Genomic DNA, 22,422 nt, shown 5'->3' on the forward strand with positions numbered 1-22,422 from the left:
CTCACAAGTATTTCTATTTCATTCTAATCTTAGTATTGTTATTTGTGTAGGTATTTCTTCCTGGTAATTTATTAGGCTCTTGGAGATCAAGAATCCAGATTTCAGAGAATGTGTTACCTGTATCTTAAGCAAATAAGTGTATCTGACAATTATAAGGGTTACTTTTAGGAATGAAACAAAATATTTGAAATTAGAATTGTTTCGGAAAATTTAGGATGTGTGATTAAGCATAAAGAGAATGCTTGCACATATCCATTCGATTTAAGCAAAAACGATAAAATATACTTACCAGTTGTAGATTTTATCAGAATATTTAGTACTTTATGATTTCAAAAAATATATATTTATTTAGCTGTGCCGGGTCTTAGTTGCAGCATGCAGGATCTAGTTCCCTGACCAGGGATCAAACCCGGGCCTCCTGCATTGGGAGCGCAGAGTCTTAACCACTGGATCACTGGGGAAATCCCAGCACTTCATGATTTTTTTCAACAAGAAGATTTCATTCTTATTTTCAGGTAGTAGTTTTTCAATTATAACTATCTAAATAATAATGTAAAGTATAAAGCTACTTCAGAGTTATTAGCTAAATATCACTGTTGTAAAATAGATACATATAATTCATCATGACATTAAAATTCCTGGATTTTTAATGAACTCTCCTAAAATTGCCCCTTTAACAAATATTAAGAAGACTAACTCAAAATTATTATGTTAAACTTAGCAAGAGTCATTTCCTCCTCAAAATCAAAGCATAAACAAATTTCTCTTAAAATCCTTGGGCTTAATGCTTCACGTAGTGCTGCTGCAGAAAGCTAAATGTTACCGCTGAGAAAATCTGTGATTAAAGGTGTTATGCTCCTTTGCTGGATAATGCTGTGTGGCTAGGTGAATAGATGGTTTTCCGTGAACATCCCGCTTTCTTTCTTAGGTTTCCACAAAGCTGTGCTGCTTCCAGCTCTCCTTCTGGACCCCCCAGAGTGTTTCTTCTGTAGTGTGATAGCTCCCCAAGGAAGCAAAGCTTTGAAGGGAATTGAGCCTGGAAAAGCTCAAGTAAAGCATCCTCTTTATATGATGCCTTTTTTGGTGATTTTTTGCCCCTCTTTCCTTCTGGGAAAAAAAAATTAAAATACTCATCTTGAAAGACATATCATATAAAATAAGCAGTGTTTGGAAGTCACTCACCTGAGCCACTTAATTATTTTTCCATAGGCTTACTTGAAGCCACATTTTTAGGGCAGTTATGTATGCAATGGTTTGGGATACATTTGTTCAAAGCTTTGTTTTAGCCTATTGTTACAAGGGACCTTGTGTGAGTTACTTGTTCTTCCTTGGCACTGCCTCCCATCTGTAAAATGGGGATGATAATACCTATATCATAAGACTGTAGTGAAAAGTAAGTGAGATAATATGTGTAAAGTGCCTAGACTAGGATGTACTCAGTAAATGAGAATTTCCTTTTCTTCTAGCCTTGTCTGCTCTTCCTCATTAAATTTGTTTATTAAACAAGCATTTTTCTGAGTGCCTGTTGTGTTCTAGGTACTGTGCTAGGTAGGGTGCGTTTCTGACCACAGGTGCTCTCATTCTCTTCACGGAGCTGAGAAAATCAGAGTTGCGCTGTGAGGGCTTGGAATCAAAGGCCCTAAAAACACAAGGAAAGCCCTTTGCTTTTGTGTTTCTGAGAGTGGAGGCCTTTGTCTCTTAGTATCCACTTGTCATAAGGTGTAGATTAGAAACTGATGGATTTACTTCTAAATGTATGCTGTTTATCATAGTAACCATTAACCACATGTTAGCAGATAATGAACATTTCCATCATTGCAGAAAGTTTCGCTGGGCTGCAATGTTCTAGGTAGTGTGAGAGAGTTGGATTATTAGTTTTAAGAAAAAGAGAAGAGATGTAAGAGCTCCAGATTATTCTGCTATGTTTATTTTACTTAAAGCAAGTCTTAGTTTTAGCCATATGACATGATATTAACAGTCACTGTTTTCTCCTTATTCTCAATCCAGAGTATTTTTTCTTTCTTTCCTTCTTTTTCTCTTTCTTTCTTTTTCTCTTTCTTTCTTTCTTTCTTTCTTTCTTTCTTTCTTTCTTTCTTTCTTTCTTTCTTTCTTTCTTTCTTTCTTTTTCTTTCTTTCTCTTTCTTTCTTTCTTTCTTTCTTTCTTTCTTTCTTTCTTTCTTTCTTTCTTTCTTTCTTTCTCCTTCCTTCCTTCCTTCCTTCCTTCCTTCCTTCCTTCCTTCCTTCCTTCCTTCCTTCCTTCCTTCCTTTTCTTGGCATGTGGGCTTAGTTGCTCTGTGGCATGTGGGATCTTCCTGGAGCAGGGATCGAACCCGTGTCCTCTGCATTGGCAGGTGGATTTTAACCACTGCACCACCTAGGAAGCCCCGGAGTATTTTTTAAACAATGTGTTTGATAGAATATAAGATGTGGCAGATAATCTGTCTGTTAAAAGATAGGCTGTAGTTCTGTGAATTTTCCTTCGTGAAGATTTTAGGAATGCTTTTTAGTCTTTTTTTTTTTTTTAAACAGACTGAGGAAAGATAAAAATATTTAATGTTTCAAAACTCTGAAAGAACAGCTGTACTGTTTTTTCTGGTATGTTTTTTGTTTGTTTTTTAAGTTGCAGTATAATTTACTATTCATGCATGGTATGTAGCATAACTTAATTAGGTCAAGATAATTCTTAACTATATTCTATACAAAATACTTTATTCTGTAGTCTTTTCATGGATCTGTACTGGTCAAGATTCTTTTTGGCTACCTCAGCCCTTATCTCCCCAGCTTTTAAAAAGCAAAGTTTAACTTGTTTGTAGTAAAAGGCACAGATTGGTGTGTACAGTTTGAATTTTTACAGGTTTATATCCCTAGGAACCACTGTTCCCTCTGGGCCCCTTTCCACTCAACTCCCTTTTATCCCAAGCAACCACTGTTCTGATTCTATCAGTATAGATTACTTTTACCTGTTCTTGAATTTTATATATCTGTAATCATACAGCATGACCTGTTGTGTCTGTGGTCTTTTGCTTCGCATAGTGTTTTAGAGATGCATGCATTTTATTTTGTGTAACAGCTCTTCATTCTTTGTTTTTGCTGAGTAGTTTTCCACTGTATGGATATACCACAATCTGTTTATCCATTCTCCTGTTGATAGACATTCATGTTGTTTCCAGCTTTTGCTATTACAAAGCTACTACAAATACTTGTGTACAAGTCTTTTTGTAGATATATATTTTACTTTCTCTTGCATATATATTTAGATATATGACCCAGGATGACTGGGTCATAGGGAAAGTGTATGTAACTTTGTTAAGAAATGGCTAAAGTTTTCCAATGTCTTAATACCATTTTATATTCACATTAGGAATATTTAGGAGTTCTGGTTGTTCTACATCTTCTTCAAATATTGGTATTGTCATTCTAATTTTAGCCATTCTGGTGGCTGTGAAGTGGTATTTCATTGTGGTTTTAATTAGCATTTCCCTGATCTGAATGCCTTTTTCATAAGCTTATAGGCTATTCCTATAACTTATTTCAAAAGTGTCGTCAAATCTTTTGTCTTGGTTCCTATTTTTAAAAATTTCATATGTACCTTTAGTCATTTCTGCATCATTCTTAAGAACTATAGCCAAATTGGCATAGTAATTAAAAAAAATCCCCTTAAGAGATTTCTTTAGGGAAAAAATTACTTACTGATAGGACTAGTGGCCTAAAATTGTGGTATGTCCTAAATATTATTAGGAGGGCCTTGAAATACCACTGGAGATAATGAGTATTATGATTAAGAATTTGCTTCTGATATTATATATTACAAATACTCATTAAAGTATTTCCTTTTTTTTATTCACTGCCATGAAATTTGAAATGGGACCTACCATTTACTTATCCCTTCCCCCAACCCTTTGAAATGATTTCAAAAGGTAGATCAATTAGAATTTATCATATCCAACTTCTTGGCTTAGGATCCTGGAAAAATATTTGTCTGTTGAGGTCATTTATTAAATATTCGTATTTAGCAAGCAGGCATAAAACATGGTGCACCCTGTCCTATGAGCTTAGTTGCTACATTTTTAGATATTCTGACCATTCCTTTTATGAAAGGTTCGCTTGAAGCAGGCATGACAATTTGTGGGTATAGGATTCTATTAACTTAATAGTTGGCACCAGTTAATCAGGAATCTCACAACCAGTAGACAGGGAACAGTTTAGGCATCTAGACTTGAGTCTCATACACTATCCCTGAATAAGAGTCTCATGAGATTCTTATAATCTGTGCAATCTGTCTTTAAAATATTTTAGGCAGTCTACATATATGAACAGCCATTAATTTTACCAGTGAGAGCCCACTTCTAGCAACTATTATTCTGATTAACAAGCTATTACTTTTACCAATTAAAAAAACATTTTTGGGGCTTCCTAGGTGGCACAGTGGTTGAGAATCCACCTGCTACTGCAGGGGACACAGTTCGATCCCTGCTCCAGGAAGATCGCACATGCCGCGGAGCAACTAAGCCCTTGCGCCGCAACTATTGAGCCTGCGCTTTAGAGCCCATGAGCCACAACTTTTGAGCCCACGTGCTGCAACTACTGAAGCCCACGCGCCTAGAGCCGGTGCTTCGCAGCAAGAGAAGCCATGGCAATGAGGAGCCTGCACACCGCAACAAAGAGTAGCCCCCACTCACTGCAACTAAAAAGAAAGCCCACGCACAGGAAAAAAAAGACCCAACACAGCCAATAAAATAATAAATAAATAAATTTATTAAAAAAAAGAAGCTGGAAAAAAGAAAAAAAAGAAAAAAAAACATTTTTGGCATTCAATGTTTTAATTATAAGTTCTCCAAATGTATGGATAACAGAAAAGCTGCTGTATCACCTCTGGAATATGATTTTCCTTCTTTAATAATAGCTGTCCATCTACGGAGTGTGAGTTTCTAATTAGAGCATCTGCCCCCAGATCAACAGGTTGGCCTCATGGTGTAGCTTAAACCAGATCATATGCATTACAACCTTGTCCATGCAATTTGAAAGTAAACCAACAACTCAGTTCCATTATATAAAATAAGAATTCATCTGGGTAGTGCACTCCTACCTCCTGATAAGTTTAGTTAGTAAATACATTAAAAATCTTAAATAAGAGTAATTAACTGATACATGTATAAAAAGATGATTGAACTTGGTGTACCCCCCAAAAATATAATAAATAAATAAATAAAAATGAGAAAAAAAAAGTAACTGAGAATTACACAACCTTCAGTGACAAAGCAAGCTAGGGTCTGGAACTCTATTTTGTCATTTTGTCACATGGCCAGAGGGCGTGTGAGACAAAAGGCTGGAGAGATTTTTTTCCAGTGATTTAAGTTTCAGGGCCTCTTGTTTTAAAAAAGAGCCAAAGAGCTGATGCAGTGGTCTTACCATTACGACTCCAGTTACTCCCTTTAAAGTGTGCTGAGAGTCAAATAACTTTGAATTTCCTGCCCAGGGATGAAGGATAGACCAAGATAAGGAAGGATGGTGAAAGGTAGCTGGCTAGGGTTAATAACTCATCTTTCCATTTAAGAGTACTAGCTAACTAATGCTTTATTTAAACTGTCTGTACTGGGGTGGCAGATCTTGTCCTGGCTGGAAATAGCTGTTGTTTCACCACACTTAATATCAGGCAAGTAGGGTAGCCAGGTTGAGGAGGAGATAGTCTTGAAAGACTTCCTTCCCCATCCCTCTCTTACTCCCCAGAAGAGTATATTTTCAATTATAAACAAACACCAAGATGTTCTAAAAACCCAAGCAAATGCTGATAAAGTAAACATTTCCTTCACCATCCCCCAGTCCCAGTCCCATCTCCATAAGGAGTTTGGTAGGGGTATTCTTGCAGTTGCTTTTCTGTTTATTTTCAAATAAACAAATTTGCCTATGGCTTAGTTTTGTTTTATCATTTTTACACATATCTGTTGAACAACTAGTTTTTAAAAAAGTAATTTGTCTTTGTATTACTGTGGAAATATTTTGATTTACCTCATTAATTTTAAGTCGTGGTGTGACTGCCATGATTTTCTGTAATTATTCCCCTGTTGCTAACAGTTGTTCGTTCCCTTTACTTTTACCGCAGGCAGTGCTACAGTAAACATCCTTACAGCTTCTTACTAGTCATTTGCTACTTTTTCTCTGAGGTGGATATGAAGAAGGGGGACTGGCTGGGTAAAGCGATACGTGCGTAACAGATTCTGCCAGCTTGCTCTCCAGAACACCTCTAACGCTTTTCAGTCCCATATTCTTTGTATAAAGGTAGCAATTTCCCTACCACCTTTCCCTAGTTGATATCAGTATTAAATTTTTTTTCCAGTTTGATGGTGTGAAATACAATGTCATTGTGTTATACTTTTTATTTTTCTGATTACTAGTTAATTTTTTAAAATTAATTTATTGACTGCATTGGGTCTTTGTTGCAGTCTTTGTTGCTGCGCGCAGGCTTTCTCTAGTTGTGGCAAGTGGGTGCTGCTCTTCATTGTGCGTGGCTTCTCATTGAGGCGGCTTCTCTTGTTGCAGAGCACAGGCTTTAGTTGCGCAAGCTTTAGTAGTTGTGGTACACGGACAGGCTTAATTACTCTGTGGCATGTGGAATCTATCTGGACCAGGGATCAAACCCATATCCCCTGCACTGGCAGGAGGATTCTTAACCACTGCGCCACCAGGTAACTCCCAGATTACTAGTTAGTTTAAACATCTCACCCTTTTTTGTCATTTCTTTTTCTGACTTGCCTTTTTTATACTTGACTCAATATTCTATGGGACTGTTTGCAATTTTAAGATATTTCATAGGAATTAAAAAATATTTCTATAATATATTTTATGTTACAAATATTTTCTCCTAGTCAGTTGCTTTTTTAAAGTAACTTTTATTTTTTTTTATTTAATTTTTTTTCCCGTATTTGTCCTTTTCTTTCTTTTTTTTTTAAATTTATTTATTGGCTGCATTGGGTCTTTGTTGCTGTGTGTAGGCTTTCTCTAGTTGTGGCACGCGGGGGCTACTCTTCGTTCCTGTGCGTGGGCTTCTCAGTGCAGTGGCTTCTCTTGTGGAACATGGGCTCTACGTGTGCTGGCTTCTGTAGTTGTGGCACGTGGGCTTAGTTGCTCCACAGCATGTGGGATCTTCCCGGACCAGGGATGGAACCCGTGTCCCCTGCATTGGCAGGCGGATTCTTAACCACTGTGCCACCAGGGAAGTCCCTAATTTTTATTTTTATATTGGAGTATGCTTGATTTACAAGGTTGTGTTAGTTTCAGGTGCACAGCAAAGTGGTTCAGTTATACATATATATATATATCCATTCTTTTTCAGATTCTTTTCCCATATAGGTTATTACAGAATATTGAGTAGAGTTCCCCATGCTATACAATAGGTCCTTGTTAATGATCTGTTTTATATATAATAGTGTATATATGTTAATCCCAAATGCCTAATTTACCCCTTACCCCCACCTTTCCCCTTTGGTAACCATAAGTTTGTTTTTGAAGTCTGAGTCTGTTTCTGTTTTGTAAATAAGTTCATTTGTATCATATTTTGAGATTCCACATATAACATATCATAATATATTTGTTTTTCTTTGACTTAGTTCACTTAGTTTGATAATCTCTCGGTCCATCCATGTTACAAATGGCATTATTTCATTCTTTTTTTATGGCTGAGTAATATTCCATTGTATATATGTGCCACATCTTTATCCATTCTTCTACTGATGGGCATTTAGGTTGCTTGCATGTCTTGGCTATTATAAATAGTGCTGCAGTGAACATTGAGGTGCATGTATCTTTTCAAATTATGGTTTTCTCTGGGTATATGCCCAGGAGTGGAATTGCTGGATCATATGGCAATTCTCTATTTGTTTGTTTGTTTTTTAATAAATAAATTTATTTATTTATTTGTTGGCTGCATTGGGTCTTTGTTGCTGCACACGGGCTTTCTCTAGTTGCAGTGAGCAGGGGCTACTCTTCATTGTGGTGCTTGGGCTCCTCATTGTGGTGGCTTCTCTTGTTGCGGAGCTTGGGCTCTAGGTGCATGGGCTTCAGTAGTTGTGGCACATGGGCTCAATAGTTGTGGCTTATGGGCTCTAGAGCACAGGCTCAATAGTTGTGGTGCACAGGCTTAGTTGATTCATGGCATGTGGGATCTTCCTGGAGCAGGGATTGAACCCATGTCCCCTGCATTGGCAGGTGGATTCTTAACCACTGCACCACCTAGGAAGTCATCTATTTAGATTTTTTAAGGAACCTCCATACTGTTCTCCATTGTGGTTGTACCAATTTACATTCCCACCAGTAGTGTAGGAGGGTTTCCTTTTCTCCACACCCTGTTTGTAGACTTTTTGATGATAGCCATTCTGGCTGGTGTGAGGTGATACCTCATTGTAGTTTTGATTTGCATTTCTCTAATAATAAATGATGTTGAGCATCTTTTCATGTGCCTTTTGGCCATCTGTATGTCTTCTTTGGAGAAATGTCTATTAAGGTCTTCTGCCCAGTTTTTTGATTGGATTGCTTGTTTGTTTGTTTGTTTGTTTTTTGATGTTAAGTGCATGAGCTGTTTGTATATTTTGGGAGATTAATCCCTTGTCAGTTGCTTTGTTTGCACATATCTCCCATTCTGTGGTTTTTCTTTTCGTTTTGCTTATGGCTTCCTTTGCTGTGCAAAAGCTTTTGTTTAATTAGGTCCCATTTGTTTATTTTTGTTTTTATTTTCATTACTCTAGGAGGTGAATCCAAAAAGATATTGCTGTGATTCATGTCAGTGTTCTCCTTATGTTTTCCTTTAAGAGTTTTCAGTCTTATATTTAGGTTTTTAATCCATTTTGAGTTTATTTTTGAATATGGTGTTAGAAAATGTTCTAACTTCATTGTTTTAAATGTAGTTGTCCCATTTTCCCAGCACCACTTATTGAAGAGACTGTCTTTTCTCCATTGTGTATTCTTGACTCCTTTGCTGTAGATTAATTGACCATAAATGCATGGATTTATATCTGGGCTTTCTGTCCTGTTCCATTGGTCTATATTTCTGTTTTTGTGCCAGTACAGTACTGTCTTGATGGCCTGTAGCTTTGTAGTATAATCTGAAGTCAGGGAGCCTGATTCCTCCAGCTCCACTTTTCTTTCTTAGGATTGCTTTGGCCATTCAGGGTCTTTTGTATTACTATACAAATTTTAAAAAGTTTTGTTCTAGTTCTGTGAAAAATACCATTGGTAATTTGATAGGGGTTGCATTGAATCTGTAGATTGCCTTGGGTAGTATAGTCATTTTGACAATATTGATTCTTCCAATCCAAGAACATGGTATATCTTTCCATCTGTTTCTGCATCATCTTTGATTTCGTTCATCAGTGTCTTATAGTTTTCAGAGTACAGGTTTTTTGCCTCCTTAGGTAGGTTTATTCCTAAGTATTTTAGTCTTTTTGATGCGATGGTAAATGGGATTGTTTCCCTAATGTCTCTTTCTGATCTTTCGTTGTTAGTGTGTAGAAATGCAAGAGATTTCTGTGTGTTAATTTTGTATCCTGCAGCTTTACCAAATTCATTGATGAGCTCTAGCAGTTTTCTGGTAGCATCTGCAGGAATTTCCATGTATAGTTTCATGTTACCTGCAAACAGTGACAATTTTACTTCTTTTCCAATTTGGATTCCTTTTATTTCTCTTTTTTTCTCTGATTGCTGTGGCTGGGATTTCCAGAACTATGTTGAATGAAAACAGCAAGAGTGGACATCCTTGTCTTGTTCCTGATCTTAGAGGAGATGCTTTCAGCTAGTCATCATTGAATATGATGTTAGCTGTCAGTTTGTCATATATGACCTTTATTATGTTGAAGCAGGTTCCTTCTATGCCTACTTTCTGGAGAGTTTTTATCCTAAATGGGTGTTGAAGTTTATCAAAAGGTTTTGTGCATCACTTGAGATGATCATGTGGTTTTTATTCTTCAGTTTGTTAATGTGGTGTATTGCACTGAGTGATTTGAGGATATTGAAAAATCCTTGCATCCCTGGGATAAATCCCACTTGATTATAGTGTATGATCCTTTTAATGTGTTGTTAGATTCGGTTTGCTAGTCTTTTGTTGAGGATTTTTGCATCTATGTTCATCGGTGATATTGGCCTGTAATTTTCTCTCTCCTTTTTTTTTTTTTTGGGTATCTTTGTCTGGTTTTGGCATCAGGGTGATGGTGTCCTCATAAAATGAGTCTGGGAGTGTTCCTTCCTCTGTAATTTTTTTGAAAAGTTTCAGAAGCATAAGTGTTAACTCTTCCTAAATGTTTGATAGAATTTGCCCATGAAGCCATCTGGTCCTGGACTTTTGTTTGTTGGAAATTTTTAAGTCACAGTTTCAATTTCAGTACTTGTGATTGGTCTGTTCATATTTTCTATTTCTTCCTAATTCAGTCTTGGAAGATTGTACCTTTCTAAGAATTTGTCTGTTTCCTTCTAGGTTAAATAACTTAGATTTGCAGAAACATTACAAAGATAGTATGGAGAGTTTCTCTGTACTCTTCACCCAGTCCTTGAATAGTATCATTTGTATTAGTTTGCTCAGGTTGCCACAAAAGATATACACACTCATTGGCTTAAACAATAGAAATTTATTTTCTCACGATTCTAGAGGTTGGAATTCCAAGATCAAGGTGCCAGCAGGATTGGTTTCTGGTGAAACAGCTGCCTTCTTGCTGTGACCTCATGTGGCCTTTTCTCTGTGCTACGCATTCCTGATGTCTTTTCTTCTTATAAGAACACCAGTCCTATTGGATTAGGACCCCAACCTTATGATCTCATTTAACCTTAATTACCTCTTTAAAGGCCCTATCTCCACATATAAGCACACTGAGGGCTAGGGCTTCAATATAAATTTGGGGGGGGTGGGGGGGACACAATTCAGTCCATCACATCATCCTGCGTTACCATGGGGCATTAAGAAACCAACAGTAGTTGGTATGTCACTGTTACATATACTCCAGATTTTATTAATGTTTCCCCCATTTTCTCATTAACGTGCTTTTTCTATTCCAGGATTCCATCTAGGATACCACATTGCATTCAGTTGTCATCTCCTTAGCCACCTCTAAGGTCCATGACAATTTCTCAGTTGTGTTTTTCATGATGTTGACAGGTTTGTTTGTTTGTTTTTTAACAGTTATTTATTTATTTTGCTGCTTTGGGTCTTCGTTGCTGCACACATGCTTTTCTCTAGCTGTGGCAAGCAGGGGCTACTCTTCATTGAGGTGCTCTGACTTCTCAGTGCAGTGGCTTCTCCTGTGGAATTTGGGCTCTAGACATGTGGGCTTCTGTAGTTCTGGCATAGGGGCTCAGTAGATGTGGCACACGGGCCTAGTTGATCCGTGGCATGTGGAATCTTCCCAGGCCAGGGATCGAACCCGTGTCCCCTGCATTGACAGGTGGATTTTTAACTACTGCGCCACCAGGGAAGTACGATATTAACAGTTTTGATGAGTACTGCTCAGGTATTTTGTAGAATGTCCTTCAAATTTTGTTTGATATTTTCTAATGACTAGACTGGATTTTTGGAATAAAACACCACAGAGGAGAAGTGCCTTTCTCATTGCATCATATCAGGAGGTACATGACATCCATATGACATTGTAGGTGAATTATGAATGCTTGGTTAAGGTAGTGTTGGCCAGGTTTCTCCTCTGTAAAGTTACTATTTTTCCCTTTCCATACTATTGGGCTTTTTTCCAAAAAGTTTGTTCGAGTTTTTCTGTAAGATGTTAATGGAAAAACCTGAATGAACTTTTTGGCTAAGCCAATATATTTTTTCAAAGCAAGTCACTGAGTCCAACCCATATTCAAAGATGGGGAGAGTTAAGCTTTACCTCTTAGAGGGAAGTATCTACATGTATTATTTGGTATTATTGTAGAAGGAAGATTTGTGTCTTCATTTATTTATTCAGTCACTTTTTTTTATATCAGCACATATTCATACATATATAGTTTGGGTTATAATCTAGTATTATGTTTCTACTTCGTTGCTCAAATCGTTCCAGCTTAGGCTGTTGGGAGTTTTTTTCAGGTTGGATCCTGTATTCCACTCTCCTTCTACTCCCTTTCTGAAAATATTCTAATGGTGTCTTTTGTAAATTTATCAAATCCTTTCTCTTTATAGCTTTTGCATTTTGTGTCTTAGTTTAAGACTTAAACATCTAAAGATATGTATCATTTAGGATAGGCTAGGTTGTGTTGTGATGACAACCCTAACATTTTAGTGGCATGTAGCAAGTAAAGGTTTATTTTATGTTCATGACACATGTCTATTTTAGACACTGTTTTAAATCTTCTTACTTTCGTGACCCAGGTTGGTGGAACACAACTACTACATATATAACTTTTAATTGAGTATAATATAACTAAAGTCTAATGTATTTTATGATATACACATATATCTATAATATGTGTAGTAATAATTCATACATACACAGAAATGTGCACAAAGTGAACAACTTGATAGACAGCTTTGTACATCGTGGGTAAGTAACTAGCACATAGATTGAGAAAGAGAACATCACTATACCCCAGAAACTACCCTTTTGTGCCCTTTCCCAGTCACTCCTCTTCCGAGGATAAACACCATCATACTTTTTAATTGCCATAGGTTTGTCTGGCTTTGAAATCTATATGAATGGAATCATACTGTATGTAGTCTTGTTTGGCTTCTTTCACTAAACAATATCTTTGTGAGAATCATCCATGATGTTGTGCATGGTCACAGTTCATTCATTCATCCTTACTGATGTATGATATTCCATTGTAAAGAAGTACCATAGTGTTTCAGTCCACTGTTTCTGGACATCTGGTTTGTTTTCAGTGTTTGGCTATTACAAATAATGATTCTATGAACCTCTGTTTGTACCTTTCTTGGTGAACATGTGTATGCATTTCTGTTGTATATATGCCTAGAAGTGGAATTACTAAGTCAAAAGATGTGCGATGTTCATTTTTTATAAATAGTCATTTTTATAAAATGGTTGTATTTTGGCTATTATCTTGATTACTGCTGGTCAAAGGGAAAGAGAGTTCTGTAGGGTTTTGTACCATCAATTAAATGGGCTGGCTTGGAAGTGATATATTTCACCTCTGCTCATTTAATCTCAAAGGAGTCAGGACAATCCTACCATGGCCTGGAATGTAGGGAACCAGAACTATTATGTTCAGCTTTTTAATCCAGGTAGGATTTATTGTTTTGTGTGAATGGTGTGACAGAGGGAGCCTTTCTTTAGGCAGATGATTTTCTTTAGATTTTTGTTGAAGCATATTTCACAGATTTTAATATGAATTCTTATTGAGATTAATTTGAAAGTAATTTGTGTTAAATTCTCTTTTGATTTCCCTTTGTTGCAAGTTATTTAGAAATGGGTTTTAAACATTTGCAGGTTGACAGATTTTTGCTTGTTTTCTTATATTTTCATCACTACATTTCAAATTTTATTGAATTATGGTGATTCATCTGTATGATCTTTGCTTTCCTAAATTTGTCGTGATTTCTTTGACCTAATAATGTGATGACTTCAGTGAATATCCTATTTTTGAAAAGTTTGTTCTCTGTGTTGAAAATTGTTCTCTGTTTTTACTAGATCGAGCTTCTAATTTCTTATTTATTTTTTGGAGGTGTGTTAGCCTTCTATTATTATGGGTTTACTAATTTTTCCTATTTTCGCTAGTTTTTGTGTTATAGATTTAAAATGTTGTCATTTTAAAGATGTGTGATTGTTGTAATCTCTTGGTAGATTACATAATCATGAAACATCTTTGTCTTTATTGCTTTTTGCTATGAATTCTATTTCATCTGCTGTTGATATCGCTATACCAGCTCTTTTTCCTAGCAACTGTACTGCATACCACTTTCTATCCTTTCCTTTAAATATTTTGTATATGGTTTTGTTTTAGCTGTCTCTGTTAAACAATCTATAGGTTGAAGTTTTTAAACTCAATTTGAAAAAATTTTAATAAGTGAATTTAAATATTTCGCATGTTTTATTTTCACTGATATGTTTGGACTTATTTTGTTTTCTGTTTGCCATGTTTCTTCTTGCTGTTTGATGCCTTGATCACATTTTCTTAGTTTTTTTCACTTGCTCCAGTGATTTGAAAGGTGTGAAAATTATTAAAATTCTTCTTGCAGCTCCTTTAAAAAAAATTCATTTAGAAAATATTTTAGAAGTATAGGTGAGTATAGAGACGAACATAATGTTGGGGAAGGATGTCTGGAGCATCTTTAAACAAGATTACTCTTTCCCCCACTTTAGTTCCACTAATTGTTTGAGGAACATAGGAGTTAAACAGATAAAGATTAAATGTGAGCTTTATTACTGATAACATTATGGGGCTTGGTTTATACCTGTGTACATTCAGATCTGTAGGCAAGTGGAATTACTTACACAAGCAGTCACTGGCAACCCCAGGGATAAATTCCAGATGGTGCATCTGCAAACTGGTCAAGCCTCCCTCATCTTGGATCCTTGGGTCATGTGTAGAATAGAGCCTCCTCCAACCCCCATATTTGGGCTGAACATAGCCCCAGCAAGAAATAGCCTCTGTTGTAAATTAAATCACTAAGATTTCAGGGTTATTTGTTGCCACACCTTATTCTGACTAATAAACTAAATTCATCACAGGACATAGAATAGACCAAAACCATACTCGCTGTAGGTAGGTTGGAAAAAGAGGAGCAAGTTAGGACAATTAGGTTTCTTCTTTGGTGAATTTCTTACTCCCATCTTCTGCCCATTTATTTCTTGGAGTGTTAGCTTTTTTCCCTTTGATTTATAGTTCTTTGTAAATTCTGAATACTAATCCTTGTTGCTTTTATGCATTGTACCTGTCTTCCTAATCTGTGAGATATATTTTTAAATTTTGTTTTTGGGGTCTTATGTTGAGCAGAAGCATTAAATCTTCATATAATCAAATTTCTCAATCTTGCTTTATAGTTTGGGCATTTTTAGTCTTGTTTTTAAAAAAAAAAATCCATCCCTACTCCACTGAGTTATTTTTCTGTATTTTCTTCTAAGACTTGTAAAGGTTTTCTTCTCATAGCTAGGCGTTTAATCCACCTGAGATTTTTTTTCTTCTTTGGGGGGTGGTGGCCTGTGGTGTGAAGTGAGGATGGTGAATTTCCTCCCTCCTTCTACCCCAGGCAATATGGACAACCAATTGTCACCACACCATGTGTTGAGCATTCTTACCTTTCCCATTGATCTGTAAGACGTATCATCAGTGAAGTTTCTGAGTATGTGTGGTCTCTTGTATATAATAGATAAAGATCTAGTATGTCTATGCCAGTTCTACATACCTAAATTATTGTAAGTTTTAATATTTGGTAGGGCAAGGGCCCCCTTCCTGTTTGCTTCCAAGATGGCCTTGGTTCTTCTTGGCCCTGTGGTCTTCTAAATTAATTTTAGCATCAGCTCGTTAGGTTCCATGAAATGCTTTGTTGAGATTTTGATAAGAATTGCATTTAGTTTGAGGGAAATTACCATCTTTGTGAAACTGACTCTTCCCATTAAAAACCTGCTTTATCTTTCCATATGTCCATAAATAATTATGCACTTACATTTCATAAATTACTTATTACAAGTAGAATATAGAAAAACTCTGGATTTTTGTGTTAATCATCTATATCCAGAAACTTTGCAAACATTTATTTGTTCTAATAGTTTGTAGATTCTTTTGTATCTTCTAGGCAGACAATCATCTGTAAATACAATTTCGTTTCTTCCTTTCTAAATCTTCTCATTTCTTTTTGTTATCTTGACATCCTTGAGCACTTCCAGTTATTACATTATTAAATAGAAGTAATGGGAGTAGGAATTTTTGTCGTTTTTCATTTCAAGGAGATACTTATAAAATTAAAGCATGAAATATGATATTTTGCTAGAGGTATTTGGAAGATAATCTTTATCAGTTTAAGGAAGTTCTCTTTTAGCCCCATTGTATAAAGGCTTAACTGGGAATAAGTTGATTTTAATGACTTCTTCTGTAGTTAATGACATAATTATGTGGCTTTCTTCTGTAATCTATTCATGATATTGGACTTTTTAGTGTTGAGCCACTGGTAAGATTAATTTTCTTTTAATATGCTGTTGGCTATTTGTATTTCTTTTCTGAATTGAGTGCTTGTAGCCTTTATAGATTTTTATTTTCTATTGGGTTGTTATATTGCTTTACAGATTCTTTTTATCAGTTGTGATGATTAGCCTTTTATTATATATTTTCCGTAAGTTTTTGTTTTTTTCCTTTATAAGTTGTTTTGTGTCATGCTTAAAAACCCCATTTAAATTGTAAAATTGTTTGCTATAATTTTTATAGTTATCTGACAGCTTTCAAAAACTTATTTCATCTGGTATTTGTTTTATATATATGCGAGATTGCAACCTCATTTTCTTTTCATACTTATAGATATTTGTCCGTTATTGAATAAGGCTTTCATTGTGACCGATTTGAAAAACCAGTTTTCTCATAGGTTTTCATATATGCCTGGGTTCATATTTCTGTGTTGCTGTGCTAAAATCATATTGTTTTAACTACTCTTGGTTTATTTTAAGGCAGGTCTCTGAGGCAGGATTTTAAAAATCTCAGGCTTCAGCCATATAGCCTGTATTCAGATCCTAATTCTGCTACTTTACACGTTTTGTGACTCTGCTCAGATTAGTCATTTTGCCTCTTTAAGGTTAGGTTTCCTTTCCTGGAAAACATTGATAGTAGTAGTAGTATTTTCTTTTTGCAGGTTGTAACGAACTTGTTAATATAATTCCCGACACTAAACGCTCAATAATTGTTAGCTGTCACTGTTTTAGGGGGTACTGCTTCTTTTTATTAATCAGTATTTTTGTGAACATTTCTCCCTCTTCTCCCCTTGGTCACTCCTTATCTCAAAGAACGAGGGATTAATAATAGATGAGAGTGGCGGCTATTGACCCTCTCTGAGGGACAGTCACTGTTCAGGTGGAGCCTGTTCTTTGGCCTGTTCTCTCTTGTTCCCAAGGGGTGTGAATTCTCCCTTCTGCTTGTCTTATAGTGAGTTCACCAAGGGCAGACTTCCCTATCCCATAGGGAAGCCTTGCACTTCTCTAGTTCCTCTGCTTGGTGCAGGGATGGATTTTGAATGTTTTTGTCAATATTTTAAAACCATGAGATTTCATTTCCTTCTACTCTGTCATATCAAAGAAGCAGGAGTGGTGACATTATGTGACAGGGTATAGAGGGAAGGAAGTTTACCACTTCAATAGTTCAGTTTTCTGTTTTTGACAACAAACATATTAAAGAGAGGACACATGGGTTTACAATAGGATTATAAGTTTAATCATGAACTTTTAAGCAAAACGTTGTAAAAAAGACCTGTTTTCCAGCTCCAGGTTTCTAACAAATAGCTCTTATCCCAGCACTTTAGCCTCTATTGTAGTTTATCACAATATGACTCTAACAATAGAATTTTGAGAATATATTGTGCAGAGATAATTGGACATAAAAAAATCAGTGATTCCTCTCTGCCCTGTAATATATAAAATATTTCCTAGGGAACTGAATTTCACATTTGGACTTGGAGGGAAAACCTCTCTGCATTTCCATATAGTTCCTTCCAGTTTTACTTGGGTTTGTTAAAAGAAACTGGATTTCAAGAGATGGTAGCAAGCAAGAGGTTACTAACCAGTTCTGTTGTTTAAATGTGTGCAAAGGACATTTCCCAGATTGTCTTATACTTGTTTACTGAATGCTTCATATTTTGATGAAGAGTCAGCTTTGGAAAAACACTTTTAGCCTGCAAGTTCACTTTTCAAAAGTTCATAGGGTGTTTCCCCCTATAAAGGCAAATACCAGTTTCTTTTTCCTTCCAGAGACAGGTAAAATTTCATATACACAGTCATATACATTTGTTTTAAATATGCACCTATAAATCGTCTAGCCTGTAAACACCTATCAAGCTGTCCATCTTGGCAATCTTGCCAGTGTTCAGTTTTCAGTCTTGGAAATTTCTGCCAAATTGCCCCTTGTTGCCCTTCATGGAGGTTGTCCCAGTTTATATTCTTACCCATAGGCAATGAGAGTACCTTCCCTGTTCCACCTCACCAACACAGTGCATTATCAAACTCCTTTGATTTTTTGCCATTCGGAAGGAAAAGTAGTACCTTGTAGTTTACATTTGCATTTTTGTTATTTCACTATAATATAAAATTGAAGTTGGGCATCTTCCTGAGATGGACTTAAAATATTTTTCCAGTTTATCTCTTGAATTTGTGTTTATTGCCATGAAGGCCATCTAAAAAATGTTTTATCAGTTTAACAGATTCTCATGGCTTTTAGAATTTTGTCTCATTTAGAAAGGGATTCTTCATTAAAAAATAATTCATGGTTTTGTTTTTTACCTTTAAAGTCTTTGATCTGTCTGGAAGTTTAAATAAGGTTAGGATCTATGGAGCTTTACTTTTGAGGCAAAAATGTATATATTGTGCCATATGATGTATATATATTGTATTGAGATGATAAATAAAGTGTAATTCTTGGGAAAGAGTTGTTACTTTATTGCTTGTTCGTTTCAAGGGAGTCACTGCACATTTTTTTCACGGATTATTAAAGTAACACTTTTCTGTAGGAAATTTAGAAGAGTACAGGAGGGAAAAAAAAGTCACCCGTAATCCCACCGCCATATTATATATAACAAAACTGGGACCATATTCATACAGCAGCTTTTTTTTTTCACTTGAGACTAACATAGAAACATAGGTTTAGAAAATAAATTTGCCATTTGGCATGGTGTCAGAATTTTTGTTTTTCAACCACCCTAATAACTTTTCTGAGGCGACATCTAAGGCCTTTCAAGGAATGAATGACCTCGGCTCCAGGCATACCTTTATATTTGGAAGACTTTTGAAAAGGTCCGTTTTAAATGAGACACCAGCACTCAGGCGAGCCCGACGCCCAGCGGGTTTCCACCTAAGAGTGCACCAGGGGGTCCTCGAGGCTGGGCGCCGGCCTGTCCACCCAGCCTGGCTGCAGCGCCCCCTGGCGGCGGCGGCGGCGAGGGCGGCCGAGCACGAGGCTGAGGGTCCGATCCACGACTGAGCCCTTTTCTTCCGAGAAGTCTTCTTAATCACTTTGGAGCCGCTTTCTTTAACAAGGCCCGCAATTGCCTCTCGGACCCTTTGCCGCACGTCCCGACCCAGAGTGCAGAATTGCGGCGCTGGAGGGGCCTGGCGCTGCAGACGACCGCCAGGTGTCCCCGAGGCGGGGCGAAGCTCCGCCCGGGCGGCCGGGGCTGGTTTCCGCGCCCCGTTCCCTCACCGCCCCGTCTGGGGCGTTTGAGAAGTTTTGAACTTCCGGGGTGGGCCCGCCCGGGCGTGCGGTGGCGGTGGCCCGCCGAGGGGCGCAGCTGTGCCCAGTGTTTGGGTGTGGCCCTTTAAACTTTTTTGTTTTTTAAACTTCGGGGGTGTGGTCGAGGCCCGCCTCTCACGGCGGGCTGCTCCCTGGCCACCCGGTCCTTCCCTCCGCCCCGCCTTCCAGATGCCGTGGAGTCATGAGCCGGGAGGGCGCGGGGACCCCTCTGGTGGCCGAGGTGATCCAAGGTGAGTGTGGAGGCTGCGCCCCCCGGACGCCCCCTATTTAGAAGGCATCAGACGGCACCCGGGGGTCGAGGGGGCCCCCCACTGCTGGCCGAGACGTGCCTTTAAACTTCGGGGCCAGGGCCGATGCTGTCTCTTGGGCGTGGGTGGCCTCCCGGGACGCCTAGTCCCCAGGCGTGGTCCTGCTTTCGGACGAACCCTCACAGACTTGTGCGGTGACTTGTGAGGTGGGGACGCTTGTGTCCTTACACCGTGGCTGGTAGGCTCTCCACCTCGGAGCAAAGTCCGTGGTCACTGCATGGGGATCAAGGGTCATTTGTGGTTGAAAAGGAGTAAGCCCTGTCATCCGTTTGAGTGTTTGTGGTTGCAAGACATTTTAGTTGAGGCGTTTACAAGGAAATAAATACAGCAATCGTGTGTACAGAATTGCAGACAAAAATGGTTTAAATCACTATTTGGGGAAAGGATGCCAGCTGGCATCGTTTCTTACTATTTTAAGGGCTGTACTTAATTTTGCCACAATTTGAATGTAAGTATTCTACTAGCACTACTACTTGTATTGCTACTGCTAGGTATTGCGGACGACTTTGCTTCACCAAGGATTTTTAGGCAACTCTTTCTGGCGTGGGGCGGGAGGGGAAGGGTGGAGTCTCTGAGCATTACTCTGTTACCATTCTTGCTAAACCTCACAGCAGCCTAACTGCATTTATGCAACAGAGGTTCGTCTCATACTCATCATGCAGGACACTCATTTGTCTCTGTCATAATGGTAATTTGTCTGATTGTAAAAATCACTACAAAAGCAGTAATTCCGAATCAAAAAAAAAGTATCGACCCCTAAGAACATTGGTTAAACATATGGTTTGTTTTGTGTTCTATAGCCGTAAACGTTAATTTTGAAGCAATTTTGAAAGCGTTTTCTCTCTACTTAAAACACAGTTTCTTATTGAAATGACTTTTAGGATGTCTTGAAAACATAGGGAAAGTCGTCCAGGCTGGTGGTCTAGCTATCAAATGCATGCTGCCATTTCCAGAAATTTCTTAGTCCAGAGTAACTAAAGTTTTGTGATAAGAGGTTCCTCCAGAAATCAAGCAACATCGCTGTATGAAAAGTCACTTACTGCTATTGAAACATATTAAAGGCAGTTTCTCCTTTTAAAAAATTGCTTATTTATTACCCACCAAAATAGCCAGAACATTTCGAAGCTACCCTTTGATAACCTTACCATCTGAAACATGCACAGAAAAAATAAAAATTTTACTTCATCTTAAAAGAGTTGCATTATGATATATGAAACATTTTTTAACAATGTAAAGGAAGGAACATTACAATTTTTCCATTTCAGATCGCCTTTGTTTTGCCATTCTCTACAGCAGACCAAAGAGTTCATCAAATGTACATTATTTCAGCATAGATAATGAACTTGAATATGAAAAGTAAGTATTGCTTTTTAAAAGATTGTTAGTAACTTTTTTTTAATTTTGAAGACTCTAAAGGTATGTTTAAAAAATTGGGCCATTACTAATCTGTTACTTGTTAGTTGCACGATGCTTTTTTTCTTTAACCTTTGGTAATAAAATAGATCCTTAGAGGAAAAAAATAAAAATGAAAGAAGCTTCCTAAATTTAACAATTTACATTTGAAATTCTAATAGTTTACAGTATAGTGAGATATAAACTAGTGTACTAAATAAGATGTTGTGTTTTTGCCAGTGGAAAAATAGCTTTTTTATTCAGAAAGTATTTTCATATGTTATTTGAAGTTAGATGTAGGTGTTGTAGCACTTGTCATGTATTTAATAGTCATCTTTTACCAGAATGTTTCTTCCATTAGTAAGGCAGTACCTTTAAGTTGTATGACCTATAATAATTTGGTGTGTGCTTTCTTGCTTTATTTTGATCTTGTAGCTACAAAAAGGCATTATATCAGAGCATCTGGAATATACACAAATATTTTTGTTTTTCATGTTTGCAGCTTTTACGCAGATTTTGGACCACTCAATCTAGCAATGGTTTACAGATACTGCTGCAAGATAAATAAGAAATTAAAGGTAAAGTATTTTTTATTGAAGATTTCCCCTAAGTAATCATTATTAGCCTGATCTTGGGGGGAGGAAGGAGGATCTGTTTTTAAAAAGGAAATGTCATGTTTTTCACTTTACTGGTATTTGGAACATACACGTGGTTTATTGTTTTGTAAAGCCACAGTATATATATTTGTTTTCCAGAGTTTTGATTGAACAGTTTAAGTTTGGGTCATTTGGTTCTGGTTTGGATTGGTGATGCTCAGATACTTGAAAAGCCAAAGTGGAAATGGTTAATAAAGTGAACTTCTTATTGTCTGAGTGAATGGAACTGAAACCTAACAAGAGAAGCTTTCCTTTCTTTGGTCATTGTTTTTTCTGCCTTCACTTTGGTAGGGAGTGTTAGGAAACTAAGAGAAATTGGTTCATCTTACTTTATTTCATTATACCTTGAATCTCCCATGATAGTGTACTACTTGTGACTCTTCACCTTGACCCTTTTACCCTTAATATGATTAAGGAGCAGGGAAGCAAGGGCACACAACATATCTTGAAGACTGTATCACTGAATTGTAAGAGTGTATTACTATTAGTTGGAACTTAGACCTTATTTATTTAAAAAAACTTAGAATTATTGGTCACGTACAATGAAATGTTTTTATATACTGCTAGCAATTCCAAGAGTCACTGTAAATTCTCAAGTAGAAGTACTTGATTTGGGGGCAGGTACTTTTTAAAAACAAGTTTATTCAGTTGATTACTTATTAGACTACTACACAAATAAAATTCATTTTCAATTAAAAATT

General features: G+C 37.0%; 1 protein-coding gene across 7 annotated transcripts in view; it reads left to right on the forward strand.

The window, feature by feature from the left end:
- CDC14B (cell division cycle 14B) overlaps positions 1 to 22,422 on the forward strand; it is a 98,368-nt gene that overhangs the window by 23,694 nt on the left and 52,252 nt on the right. For 5 of the 7 annotated variants that reach the window (XM_057721373.1, XM_057721381.1, XM_057721375.1 and 2 more), the window contains exons 2-3: positions 20,939 to 21,029; positions 21,568 to 21,643. In XM_057721373.1, the coding sequence (XP_057577356.1) occupies positions 20,939 to 21,029; positions 21,568 to 21,643 (167 nt within the window). Of the gene's footprint in view, positions 1 to 19,336; positions 19,596 to 20,938; positions 21,030 to 21,567; positions 21,644 to 22,422 lie in introns of those variants that run through there. The other 2 variants (XM_057721378.1, XM_057721376.1) reach the window with 1 other exon arrangement.

This window comes from Hippopotamus amphibius, chromosome 2 (genome assembly GCF_030028045.1).
Source record: "Hippopotamus amphibius kiboko isolate mHipAmp2 chromosome 2, mHipAmp2.hap2, whole genome shotgun sequence".
Lineage (NCBI taxonomy): Eukaryota > Metazoa > Chordata > Mammalia > Artiodactyla > Hippopotamidae > Hippopotamus > Hippopotamus amphibius.